The sequence below is a fragment of the Phalaenopsis equestris genome, unplaced genomic scaffold (assembly GCF_001263595.1).
Source record: "Phalaenopsis equestris unplaced genomic scaffold, ASM126359v1 Scaffold000297, whole genome shotgun sequence".
Classification (NCBI taxonomy): domain Eukaryota; kingdom Viridiplantae; phylum Streptophyta; class Magnoliopsida; order Asparagales; family Orchidaceae; genus Phalaenopsis; species Phalaenopsis equestris.
This window is the reverse complement of record NW_018164739.1, coordinates 1,019,295-1,033,709: the sequence shown is the minus strand read 5'-3', so window position 1 is coordinate 1,033,709 and position 14,415 is coordinate 1,019,295. Positions and strand designations below refer to the sequence as shown.

The 14,415-nt window shown below is 38.5% G+C and overlaps 1 protein-coding gene across 6 annotated transcripts in view; it reads left to right on the top strand.

The window, feature by feature from the left end:
* Nucleotides 1–12,959, top strand: part of LOC110025275 (probable leucine-rich repeat receptor-like serine/threonine-protein kinase At3g14840) — a 46,015-nt gene extending 33,056 nt beyond the window's left edge. For 5 of the 6 annotated variants that reach the window (XM_020725671.1, XM_020725672.1, XM_020725673.1 and 2 more), the window contains 5 exons: nucleotides 6,263–6,372; nucleotides 6,464–6,674; nucleotides 6,812–7,049; nucleotides 11,878–12,025; nucleotides 12,570–12,959. In XM_020725671.1, the coding sequence (XP_020581330.1) occupies nucleotides 6,263–6,372; nucleotides 6,464–6,674; nucleotides 6,812–7,049; nucleotides 11,878–12,025; nucleotides 12,570–12,869 (1,007 nt within the window). In that variant the 3' untranslated portion in view covers nucleotides 12,870–12,959. Of the gene's footprint in view, nucleotides 1–6,262; nucleotides 6,373–6,463; nucleotides 6,675–6,811; nucleotides 7,050–11,870; nucleotides 12,026–12,569 lie in introns of those variants that run through there. The other variant, XM_020725675.1, reaches the window with a different exon arrangement.
* Nucleotides 12,960–14,415: the final 1,456 nt, after the last annotated feature.

The window sequence follows — 14,415 nt, the reverse complement described above, 5'->3', positions numbered from 1 at the left end:
CTATCCTCTGAATTCCTCCCATCACTGTTGTTGCCGCTTTTGCTCGTTGTCAGGACCATCAGACAACAACCCTGCTGTCGTCTTGCAACTCCAACTGCCAGCCACCACCTTCTCCACTTGTTGCCATCTCTTGTAGCCATCTCCCGCCTTGTTGCCATTCATTCCAACTGCCCTTCTTCGCTGTCAATCTCACTCGTTGTTGTAGTCCTGGGACAACTTTCCCTTTGTTGTCTTAAAGTCCCATGCATTCCCTGTCGCTAATGTCGTTCCTGCCCCCGCCCCGAACAACCGCTTCTTGATATTTGCCGCTGTTCCAGCCCTCCAACCAGCCTCTTCTTGCCAATCTCCACCTTCTCCCATCGAAGTTCACCATAACTTCTTCCTTCTCCTACAATCATCCATTGCCCTATCACCTTCCTTTTGTCGTCCACTCACCAATCCAACCACTACCTTTGGATATATGTAGTTGTGCTTGCTTGGTTGTTGTTGTACTTCCTTGTCAAGTGTGTGTATTTGTAACTACCTATTTCCCTTTTTCAGTGATAAAATTTGCATTCCTATTGTTTAGGTTAAATCATGTATCATTTGGTTTCAGAGCTTGCCTAACTTTAGTCTTCTTATAGGACTCCTAGTATCCACCACTAACCAATCATACCTTCACTCAAAAATTTTCTTTCGCACCCTCCATCACCTCTACACACCTCCTTGCACCTATCCACCACAAACCTTAAATCACGTCGCCTCAAAGGCAATTGCTAAAACCTAATCAAGAGTTTAGTCAATTGCTACTACAACTTGATGATATTGAGGAAAGAACCCACAGAGGGGTCACAAACGAGCGTGGTAGCAAAATCCGAAGATGAGAGAGAGGGAGAAATACCTCAATACCTTATGTAGGGATGATTCCAGTGAAGAAGAAGACATGCCACCATGATTTGGGATACAATGTTAGAAGAGGGCGAGAGGTGAAGTACATGTTAGAGAATACAACGATGAAGTGTTTGTTAAAGGAAACAGAGATAAAGTGTATGTTGAATTGAGACTTGGACCTTATTCAGATTATCATTGTTAAAAAGGGAATATTAAAGAAGTTTAGGAGTTTATTTGTAAAATATTGTAATACCTTATTTAAGCCCTTGATTGATATGGATGTAAAAAATAAGTTTTGAACAATTCTCTTGATGGAATCAGAACCCTAACCCTACTGGTCGTCTTTAGGATTGTTTCATCGTCAGGATTGGCGTGAGACATTGGATACAATCCCGATTAGAGCTAACTGGGACGACAACGAGGATGCTTGCGTTATAGGCGCGATTAGAGCTAACTGAGACAACGAGGGGATCGTGACGGACGCTCGCGATGTAGGTGCGATTGCAGCGAGCTGCTTGATTGTCTGAATTGGCGTGAGACGTTAAATACAGTCGTGATTAGAGCTAATTGGATGGCAATGAGGACGCTCACAATATAGGCGCTATTAGAGCTAATTGAGATGACACTGAGGGTATCGCCAAGTACATGCGCGATTGCAGCGATGCTCAAGGGCTGAACTGATGACATCTTTAACTGTTGGATCACAACAAAATGTTTCGAGCAGCTCGGTGCATGGCAAGGATGAAGCGCATGTGAAACCAAAATAGTGGAGGATAGAATTTGGTTCTATGTGCGTGAGAGGGCTACAAAGGCTGGGCCATTGTAAAATTGAGGATGTCAGGAGATGTAGATAGTGTGGGAGGAAAAGGTTTGGAGCTTTCAAGGAAGATAGATTTTGAAATTCTGAAGGTCTTGGTAGGCTCATACAGGGACCTAGCATCTTGACGGGAGCCGCTACCCCAACACATACTCTAACACAGTTGAAGCTAGATCTTCCTCATGTGGATTTGAAACTTGATGGATCGACCACATATTTGAGTTGGTCATGTTGAATCGAGGTCTCTCTAGTAGGGAAGAGAGTAGAGGGATATCTGACAAGGGTCGAGCCAAAGGGTATTGGTGCTGAGAGGGATGAATGGAGGACCACACATACGGGTCGAGCCAAAGGGTAATGGTGCTGAGAGGGATGAATGGAGGACCACACATACCTTACTTTACACCTGACTACTCAACTCAATGGTTCTGTCAATTGTCTCATCAATAGATGACATTCAAAAGGTGTGCGATGTCTGGGTGAAGTTGAAAAAGATCAATGTTCGAGCTGAGAACCACATGAGGGTGTTCAAGATTCAATGTGAGATAGAGGTGATGGTTCAGGGTGATAGATCGATTTAGGAGTACTCCATAGTGCTGGAGCGGTTGTGAGTAAATCTTGATCGGTTCTCATTGATGTCAAGCCGTGTCAATTCGAAGTGCAAGAAAGAAGAGATATTTACACGGATGAGGACATATGTTTTCTGGCTCATCTGAATTAGGCCTTTGATCAAAGGAGATCCTTCCTCCTATCTCAGGCGATTATCCCTTAACTGGATGAGGCCATAGAAGGAGAGTTGCATGAAGTTGCACTCTGAGCTGAGTGGACTTCCAGGTGTGTGATCAACTTTGGCTATCTTGAGCTTAGGTGTGATAGGTGTCCAGGTGAAGACACTTGTGTTGTAAAGTTGGGCATCCGAGCAAGACCTGTCCTAGACCACCTAAGGAGAGAGACAGATGGACGTGGATAGGGTGGAGGTCGTGGCCTTAGTCATGACTGTGGGGGTCAAAAAGGTGAAAAGGGGGCTGCCTGGCAAATCTGATGGTAGAAGAGGAGGGAGAGATTTGGGGTTTTTACCAATGAGGATCATGAGTGTTTGGAGTTGTTGAAGCGAAAGCAGAAAACAGGAGGAGATGGGGCTGAGGATACTTCCAACCAATTGTCATGAAAGAGTAACATTGCCACTTATACTCACTTTGACAAAGGTATTTGTGATACACATGCCCTTACCTTTATTTCCACTACAAGATCATCATCATGGATAGTAGATTTTGGTATATTTCACATGTGACATGCTATAGAGTTTTCTTTCTTTACTCCCTAGTAGTACCAAAGAGCATCCAAACTGTGGATTGTACAACACAGTCTGGAGTTGGTAAGAGTACTATGAGAGGTACTAATTTTTTACTTTGTTTAATATTTTGCATGCTTCTTTTTCAATGAACCTTTTATCCATTAATACCATTATTCTCTAACTAAAATGTGTTGTTTCTTTTAATATTTCTAACGTGGGACTGAAATGTGGCATAGTGCACTCAAGTACTTGGACCGGGAGGGGATGGACTCATCCTTAACTATCTCTTTTGTGTAGCTTTGTATAGCTTTCTTTTGTATCCTTTTGTTCTATTTTAATTCCAAAAGCACATCTTTCAAGGGAGGGGATGGACTTGGCTTTAACATCCATGGTAGAGAGTGCTGGAGTAGGAGAATTTAGGAGTAGTGTGGAGGATGTGTTGCTACTACATCACAAACACACAAGACACTCTTGGTTTAGTTTATTGAGTCGGTTGTATTCTTCTTTGTATGAAAAGACAAATAAAAAAACTTATTTTTGGTGCTTGTGAGTTTGAAAAGTTTACCAGGAGCTCTTATATCAGTCCTGAGAATAGAAGTTCTGGTGTTTTTGACTTGATACATTATGTTGTTTTGGAGCCTTCTTTTACAATTCTTATGAATGGTTATTGATTTTTTGTGATTTTTATTGATTGTTGTTCTCGTTTTATTTAGTTATATTTGATTAAAAATTAAAATTATGTGTTTGCTTGCTTTAAAGACTTCCACAAGTCAATCTAGACTCAATATGATGCAATAGTGAAAGTATTGAAGTTTGATAATGAGAAAGTATACCAACAAATCATTTAAGAAATATTTGTTAGCCCAAGATATACAACATCGAACCGCATTCTCATAAACATCGACACAAAATAGAGTTGCAGATAGAAAAAATAGACACCATCTAGAATAACCTAAGGCATAATGATCACAATGAATGGTTCAAACCACTTACGAGGAAAAACGATTTTGACAGTTTCTCAATTGATCAATATGATGCCCTTAAGGTTGTTGGATTAGAAGTCTTATTGTTAGATGTTGAAAGGAGATATTAGCGGGGTGTTTGGATGTGTATGTTTTGTAAAGGATAATAGATTGGATTAGAAGTCTTATTGTCAGATGTTGAAAGGAGATATTGGCGGGGTCCTCTCATTGAAGGTGTTTGGATGTGTATGTTTTGTTAAGGATAATAGGTCATCAGTTAAAAAACTAGATCTCAGAGTTGTGAAATGTATGTTCATTTGTTATTCTACTACCCATAAGGGGTATGTTTGTTGGAGTCCGATAGAGAGACAGTGAGCAAGGATGTGTAATTTAGAGAATTTGAACCGTACTACACCCGAGAAGTGACCTCACCCTTTAGTGACTTCCCAAATATTGGAGATATGAGGCAAGGAGAGCTGACACGTGGGAGTAATGCCTTGTTTTGTGATGTGAGATGAATCTGTTGAGGAACCAGAAAATGAGAAGAGCGAACTCAGAGAAAGTGGAATTCAGGCTGAATGTGAGCTAATGGCGAATACAGGGAGAATGAAGCAAAATGAGAGAACATTGCTTGCATTGCCGCTTGTGTCAGCTAGTCCATTGCCCCAGTTTTTCCCGACTCTTGAGACACCCACACCATCCACCCCCGACTTAAATCTTCCAAGTGATATGATTCCTGCTCCTTCTAATCCTACAACTTTAAGAAGGACCTCTTGCAGCAATGTAGGACATCCTCCCAATCGTTTTTGGTGGGATCATAACATTGCTAATTTTGTTTTGTGGAAGAGCAAGAAATATTCAGTTGTAGCAAGATCAACAACAGAGACTGAATACAAGGTCATGACATTAGGAGTTGTTGAGATGATGTGGTTAAAAGCTTTGTTGGTTGAACTCAAAGTGGATCAGGGAATTCAAATGAAGCTGTGATGTGACAACAAGTTGGTATTTAGCATCGCTAACAACCCTGTGCAACATGATAGAACAAAACATGTGAGAAGATTGATAGGTTCTTCATCAAAGAAAAGCTGAATAACAAATTATTGGAGTTGGAGCTATGTCATGTAGCCACTGGAGAGCAAATGGCGGATTGCCTCACCAAGGGACTTAGCTCATTAGATTTGTATAGGTTATGTGACAAGATGAGCTTAGCATATATCTTTTGCCCATTTTGAGGGTGAATGTTGAGATTTGTATTTAATGAAGGGTCATAATTGTAAATAGGTGAAATATATAGATTTATTTGTAAATATACCTTGTAAGGCTCTATATAAGCCCACATGAATGAAATGAAGTAGATTTTTTTGAGCAATAACTTCTATTAAACTAACGGTCGGACTAATTATAGCTGGAAACCAACAACAAACCAATAGTGGCCCAATCTAACCAGCACATAATTTAGAGAACAAAAATCGTTCTCCATAGTGATCTAACATTATGTGCATCTTTATACGAAAATAAACTAAAAAAAATTAGTAACCATGAAATATGACAACTAAAGCAAATCAAGTAAAACATTGCTAAGATCATCAACTTCCTTATCTCAATGCATATGATCTGCTTTTCTGACCAATCTAGAATTTCAAATTTCTGTCAACCTGTGAACGCTAAACTTAGAAAATCTGGAAAAAAAAGAAGAAAAAGTTGAAATACTAGGGCCAGAAATTCTTTAGCTGGTGATTGAGTTATGGAACCTTATTGGAGCGACATGCCCTTGCCTCTTCTTTTCATGCTGTGAAATTCAGAGTTTGGTATTACTTAAAGGTCTATATGATTTCCTTTTTCTCCTTTTTAGACCTAACCCATATTTTAAAGCAATAAAGTTACAGTTTTGATTAAGTTCACCTTTTTCACTTTTTAAGTTTTTATTTAATATTGATTGCAAATCTCAACATTATTTGTTGAATGCATTTTCTAAAAGCCTATTTAACATACCATAGGGTATGTATTACTACTGAATATTTTGTTTCCTGTTTCGCTAATAATGTATGCCCTTGTAACTGACATCTTCTGTTATTGTTAGGCTTTCAAGGGAAGTACATTATTTTTACAAGTTAACTTTTCGTTCCATATTAGATATTGATCATATTCTAATCTAATGGATTATTCTGAAAAATTGGTTTAATGTTTTACTTTTATTAAATGTATTTGCTTTTTATCGCTAATTATACAGTCATTATCTCAACTACTGCTATTCATATCCCACTGCAAATCCAAGTAGAATTTATCTCATCACAGTTTTGTCTTTTTGCATTTCTTGGGTAGATCTAAAGCTGCAAACTGGCTCCTTCAGCCTAAGTCAAATAAAAGATGCTACCAACAATTTTAGTGCCTCTAACAAGATAGGGGAAGGCGGTTTTGGCTCAGTCTACAGGGTATATTCAAACTTACTGATTCATGGATATTATTTTAAAATGGATATGCACATTTTACTTGATTTTTCTCACATTATGCTTTCCAGTTCAGGGTTTATTGTCCGACGGTACTGTAATAGCTGTGAAACAGCTTTCTTCGAAGTCAACTCAAGGGAATCGTGAATTTCTGAATGAGATGGGCTTGATTACTGCACTGCAACACCCAAATCTTGTGAGGCTTTATGGATGCTGTGTTGAGGGAAATCAATTGCTGCTAGTATATGAGTATTTGGAGAATAATAGCCTTGCCAATGCTCTTTTTGGTAAGGATCACTCCATAAGCTCATTTGCAAAAAAATCGATGCCTTATTCCTGAGGAAAAAAAAATCATTTTATTCAATTTTTCTTTTATCTTTCTTATATAATGCAAATGCTGACCCATAGTCAAATGATTTTTAAGGCCCAGAGAAATGTCAACTGAAACTGGATTGGTCAACAAGGCACAAGGTATGTATTGGTATTGCGAGAGGTCTGGCATATCTTCACGAGGAGTCGATGCTGAGCATTGTTCACAGAGACATAAAATCTGCTAACGTGTTACTTGATAGGGAGCTGAATCCAAAGATATCAGATTTCGGCTTGGCTAAGCTCAATAAAAATGAGCACACTCACATAAGCACCGGAATTTCTGGAACCATGTTAGTCACCCTTTCATATAATCTATTTTTTGGTCAAGGCATCTGGCAAATATAAGCCTTGAACTCACACCCTTGGCATGTACCTTATCTATTCATTTTCTCTTTTTCTTTGTCAAGCCAAAGATGGTATCTTAGTGATTTCATGAAGGAGTGCACAGTACCATTATCAAATACTCAGGCCTCATTTGGCATCAATTTTGTTTTCCTATTTTATTTTTTTATTTTATTTTTGAAAACATGTCTTATTGGTATATTTTTTATTTCCTTTCTCTTTGTTTTTAAAAATAAAGTAACTTGTTTTGAAAAATACATAACGTTTTGAGTGTTTTTTAAAATAACTATGTTAGTCAAATATGTTTTAATTAAAATCAAACCACAGATGTTAAAAAATGAAAAACAAAATATAGAAGTGATCTTAAATGACCTCTTAGTGTTAAAATGGCTACTTATTGTTAAGAGCATTTCTTTTAATTTGCAGCGAACTGAGAAACATCTCATAGAGAAGACCGGATCAACATTTTTAACCTATTAAATTGCCACTATTTGTTTCTCATTCTTTTTCAAATCAATGTGGGTAACTCTAAACTTCATTTAAAACATATCAGCTGGTTTTATAAACTACTATTAAGAGCTGGCTGTTATTTGACAATTAGGATTTGCTGTAGTGCCCGAATGCCAACTTCAGCATTACAAAAAAAAAAAAAAAGGAAAAATTCCATGGGTAAAATCCCCCCAGTTGAAAGGGAAAATACAATAACATGACATAAGCAAACACCATTAAAGTGTATCCCAAGTGAGGTGGAGGTTGGTTAAGTGGATCAGAATGGCCGGTGAGTGTTATGACAATAAATGAATGCTGATGAAAGCGAGGGGGAGGTGCGAAACTGCAGAAACAATAAATATGGTTGCTGTCCTGAATGGTAGTAGCGAAGAATTGGGGTGGCTAGTGGTGAAACGTCGACTATTTGATGATCTGGTTATGAGAGTAGATGTTTTAGATTCGAGTTATGCTAAGAAAGGCAGAGGTAGATCTAGAAAGATTTGGGCATGTTGTATAAAAAATGATCTTAATTTATTCAGATTAAATGAAAACATGACACTGAATAGGACATGATTGAGAAAAAAAGATTCATGTAACCAACCTCACTTAGCGGTATAAAGGCTTGTTTTTGTTGCTATTGTGTGTGTGTGTGTGTGTGATATTTTCTGTTTTAGGTTTAGTTTTGGGCTAAGTTCTCTATTTGGACAGTCGTCAGCTTCCTCATCTACCCTTCTATGGTTGTATCTGACAGCGAGATGATACTTCAGTTGTAACTCGTTCGATGTGGTGATTTTATTTAAGGGTTCGGGGGGTGCTCCGGTCATAACTTGCTCCCGCTCGGGAATAGTTATCTTTCCATATTCACCCCACCTACTTGCTGCCATCTTTCTGGTGTTCCCACCAATTTCTGTTTCACTCCCGCACTCCAACCTGTTGCGACAGTCTCTCCAGCGCTCTGACCTGCTGCAGGCAAGCCTCTAGCGCTATGACCTGCTGCAGACAGCCTCTCTAGTGCTCTGATTTGCTGTAGACAGCCTCTTGTGTGCTCCAACCTGCTACTGACAACCTCTATAGCGCTCCGACCTGTTGCTGCCAGACTCTCCCGCACTCTGACCTACTGCCAACAACCTCTCCAGCTATCCACCCCGCTACAACAACACCTCCAACACTCTACCTGGCTGCTGTAACTCCTTCCACAGTCATTCTGCTGCGGTTTTAGCCCTGGGTCGCCATCATACCTAATGTCCTGCAGCTGCTCACCCTTTTTGCGGTCACCCTAGTGTGCCCTTTTATGTCAGTTATTGTCTAATTTTTGTTTTTTGATGAGTCGTCGTGGTAGCCCTTTTTGAATTCAACAATAATATTTTGTATTTTTTGTGGTTTGGGTTAACTCTAATTTTATTTGATATCTGAGCTAGCCAAACCCTAGTCCTTTCCTAGGGTTTCCTAGCATTTGCCTTAACCATCCACCAAAAATTTTCTTTTCATATTCCTTAACCTTAGACACACTTTGACCTAACCCTAATTTTCTTTTGTTGATTTTCTAAATCAGCAATCCCAATTTAATTTTAAACATTGTTGATTAGTCTCCCACACCCTCTTTCATCTCTCAACTCTAAATTCTTGTCATGCCGCCAAGGAGATACATGCTCGAGCCTACCCGAGAAGAGAAACAACAAGAGATCCGGTCAGCTGACTTCAGCAGAGGCTTGTGGACATTGAAGATGAAACCCTTGAAGAGATTACTTTCAACCAGGATTGGAAAGGTTGAAGAGGCGAAAGAGACGAGAATATCAATCCCTTCCATAGGGAGGATTTCAGTGATAAAAAACGAAGACCGAGACATTTCAAAATCCAATATCAGAGGAGGCTGAGAGAAGAGTCAGCTTATGGAGAACGGGAGAATTTGAAGATGAAGCGTGAGATCTAGCGCTAGTTTCTACCATTTTACTATAGACAGAAGTTTTAGACTCTAGCTCAGAAGTGGAGAGACCACATCACCGGACGACCACAATGTCTTACAGACAGAGAGCTCAACCAGATTACACCGAGAACACCCAAGATAAGCCCGTCAGAGGAAAAACTGATTTAGAGCGGAGAATAGGTTGAACCAATCCACATCCCTAAATTTGCCACAACCAAGAAGTGTTGCAAGTGCTACCGATTTGGGCATGTTGAATCAAATTGCACAACCAAGAGGGTGATCTATTTCATTGAGCTGAGCGTTCTTGAAAATATGGTCGCGTGGGAGAGACTCAAACCAACTTCACGGTGAGTGCGCTAGGCAGGCTTGAGTTTGAGAAACTGACACCGGAGGCATGAAAACCTTAGAAAAGAGAACATCAAGTCATTCAGAAATATAAACTCATTTCTGACTTGCCCATATTGAGGGAGGTCCAACAAGTCAGAAATTGGGCTCTTTTGTGCCATGTTGAGAAGATTACATGTGTTAGATTCAATTTAGCATGATATCCATCATTAGATGTCCAGGCATGAGGGATGAATCCTGGCCTTGAAATTTATCTTAGGAACTTGATCGGGAAAGAATTTCTTCAATGAGATCCAGCTTTTATCAGTATAGAAGAGATTCCTACTGAGTGGTTGCTAGTAAGAATGGTGCACCCTGACATAGAATTCACTCCAGAGTTGAGCTCTCTTCTCATATTTGTTTATCAGCTACATTTTGCTGAGTACGAGAAGTGGAATAAAAATGTTCTAGACTTAAAGGCTCAAGTGTTATAGTGCTGGAACCTACATCCATATACAACCTCAGCTTGGGATATGCTCAGCAATTATACACATTTTCTCAATCAAGACGTGTTGTGAAATGACAACCCCGACATGATCGACTTACCAGGGGACTACACTATCTATGTGCCTTCAATGTGGCAGACTTGACTCTATTCTGTAGGATGCCAAAAGCTTCGACGAATGAAGTCGAAGCTTTCCAACACCGAGAGACTGACGCGGGGCTTGCTAGGTTACCGACCGTACTGGTTGACCTTCACGGGGACTAGAATTGCCACCTCCTCTCTCTACCAATTTCATATTCTCCCTTCCATAGAGGGAGCTCCTTTCTCTTCTAATCCTTTCCTATTTCTTGTACTTGCCTATTTTTCTTTCTTTCCTATTTCTATTCATTGCCTATCTCTTTTCCTTTCTTATTTCTATTCCTTCCTGTTTTGTTCTTTAACTTTTTTTTAATTCCTTTATATTCTAATTCCTTTCTATTTTAACTACTAGTACTTATTACATATATGTGTGTTATTATCTGTTTTAGGTTTATTTTTGGGCTAAGTTTTCTTTTTGGACAACCGCCGGCATCCTTCTCTTCCCTTCTAGGGCTATATCCGATGGTGAGATGGCGCTCTAGCTGTAACTTGTTCGAGGTGATGATCTTCTCCAATGGTTCGAGGGGTGCTCCGGTTGCAACTCGCTTCCACAGGGATGGTTATCCTTCCATATTCCCCTCACATGCTCTGAGCCATCCTCCTGACGTTCCCACCTTTCCCGTTTCACTCCCGCACTCCAGGCTAGCACTCCGACCTGCTGCTGACAGCCCTCCAGCACTCCGATCTGCTGCCGACAGCCCTCCAACACTCCTACTTGCCACCGACAACCTCTCCAGCACTCCAACCTGCTGCGCCAACCTCTCCAACGCTCCGACCTGCTGCCGCCAGCCTCTCCCTCGCTTCGACCTGCTGCCGACAGCTTCTCTAGCGCTCCACCCTGCTACAGCAGCCCCTCCAGCACCGCACCTGGCTGCCGCAACTCCCTACACAGTCATACCGCTGGAGACCTTGGTCACCATCTTATATGCTGTTCTGCAGCCGCTCACCGCCTCGCCATCGCATCGTCTAATCGTTGTTTTTGTGATGAATAATTCTATTTAAATTCATCAAAAATATTTATATTTCTTTTGATTTGGGTTAACTCCGATACGAGGAACAACTAAAGAGCAAACCATTTTACTTCAATGGAAATTGAAATTTTATCCTATTCTCTCACATGCAAAATCAAAATACCGGTCAAAGTTTGTTAAGTCATCAAACATCCAACTTCAACCAGAGGCAAGTAATCTTTCACATTAGCATAAAGTACTTTTTTCCACTCGATATTATCTTTCTGACAAATCTAGTACGGTCATCGTATGCAGCTCTAGCTAGGCCAAAGTATCTTATTACACAATTCTCATGTATTTACATGGCTCACACCCAAACTTTCATATTTACATACATAACCAAAAAAGTTAAGTAATTATTACCTTCTAACTTGTAAAGCATTCAGGGGATATATGGCACCTGAGTATGTAACAAGGGGCTACTTGACCGTAAAGGCAGATGTATACAGTTTTGGTATTGTTGCATTGGAAATAGTCACTGGGAAGAGTGTCACCAAGCTAACCGAATCAGGAAACCTCCACCTTTTGGACTGGGTAAGGATTTGTTTGGGTTCATTTTTGTTTTTAATTGTTGTATTTCATTTTTTAGTTTTTTTATTTTGAAAAATATGTTTGTTCAGTATATTTTTTAAGTGTTTTTAGTTTTGTTTTTATTAACAAATTAACATATTTTTAAAAATACTCAAAACAACATATAAGTGTTTTGAGTATTGTTTTTTTCTGAATTGAACATAAACAGAACATAATAAAAATAAGAGACATTTATACACATACCACCAAATTCCTATGTATTTACATGTCCAGACCCAAACTTTGTTACATTTAGACTTCCCAAATCTTCCGCATAACATAAAAAAATGCCATTATTTTAACTTTTAAAAAGTAAATTCACATTTTTCATGCATAGATAAGATGACATGTAAAAATTAAATTTTAAGTCTTAGATATGTAAATAAATATGAATTGAGTGGTATTTATGTAAATCTTCCTAAAAACAATAGTGATTCGAAACAACCATTAATTTCTCCATTAGTTCACTATTTTAACAGCAGTTTTAATCAATTGCATCATATGGTAGGCGCACATTCTAAAAGAGAAAGGCGAGTTACTGCTGCTTGTTGACAAGAAGCTGGGGCTCGATTTCAACAAGGAAGAAGCTCTAAGAATGATCAAGGTAGCTTTGTTGTGCTCCAATTCATCACCAGCTCGGAGGCCGGCATTGTCGACGGTGGTGTCCATGCTGACCTCTGATATAAGCGTTACAGATTCTGTTGCAGATTCAGCCATTACGCACGAGCATCTGACTCAGGAAATCTGGTGGAATCCTGATGGCAATGAGACTTCTACATCACAAAAACTGATACAACCATTGCAGTGAAGTTATTTATTGATGATTCTAGCACTTGAAAAACTTTATACTGTCCTTTTCTCTTAAGACTTCAGGTTAATGTCTATTTATTTATTTTTATTTTTTTTTGGGATAAGTTTTCTGCTAATATTGTGATTATAGTGATGATATATTTTAGGCTCAATTTGTTTATTTATATGTGTGATATTTTTATAATGGTTATTGAATGCATATGAGCATTTACGTATAGGTAAGATGGAGCATATGTAAATATTGAAGTTTAGGTGTTATATATGTAAATACATAGGAATTGGGTGGTATGTATGCAGATGTTCCGAAAAAATGGTAGTCTCCTCGGGTTGAATTGACTCGGGTGCAATTGAAGAAATTACGAGCCTGTCTAGCGTTTACATGCAATGGAATATCACAACGCAATTCCTTTTAATAATATAAAAATCATGGGTATTTACATAAATACCAAACAATTTTGATGTATTTACATATCTAACGTCTAAACTTTAATATTTATATTCATAACACAATTATTTAAGATTACATCAAAGATCACTACTAATTTTTTGAAAGTTAAATGTACTTTGCAAGCGTTGGTTTATAAATGTAAATATCAAAGTTTAGGTGTTAGATATATAAATTCATAAGAATTATGTGATGAGTATGTAAATTTTCCTAGAAATTGTTAGTTTAAAATCACAAATAAAATAATGAAATCAGCACTATGTTAAACACATTTTTTTGTCAAAATACAAAATTTCATCATTAAATTGATTTTTTCTTTCCTTCACAAATGTTTTTTTTGGTTCGTTCGGCAAATTTAAAAGTTCAATCGATGAAAATAAAAATAAATCAATAATACAATTTGGGTTTAGAATGTCGCGAGACAGTTCAATTCTTATGTACTGTTGGTCTGAAAGAGAGACTGCGGGGAGCAAACCCTAATATGAGAGGCCACGATTGGGTCAACATATAGCGTATATTGCTCGAATTCAATATGATTAACGGACAACAATTTGTGCACAAAAAATCTTGATAGGGCAACACAAATAGAAGAGATTTGAAGGAGATGAAGATATCAAGGTGTGAGAGTCCACATTTAAAAAGATGGATAGTAGGGTAGAGTAGAAATGTAGGTCTAATAGGTGACCACTAAATATGCAGATCAAATGTTAAATACCATTAAAAGAAGTATCATAATTGCAACTCCAAGGAGCTTAGGAGGTCAATATGGGTTGTGAGTTTACATATGCCTAATTTGGCTGAGTGGGTTAGAAGGATTCCATTTGGGTTAGCTTTGGATAAATGCACTTATCCTATGGTCACTTAGGATCAAGTCTAAGGGGATTTAAGTGTGAGTTTAGCTCAATGAGAAAGATATATGAGTCAAATGTGGTGTTATTATTGATTATGTTGTGTTTCTCTTTTATTATATTTGCATGTTCCACCATGTCATGTTCCTTTTTCTTGTGAAATTGTGCTCTATATTTAAATCTTAGAATTCTAATAAAAATGGTAGATCTAATTAGGGTTCAAGGTAATTTAATGAAAGGTGAAGAAAGTC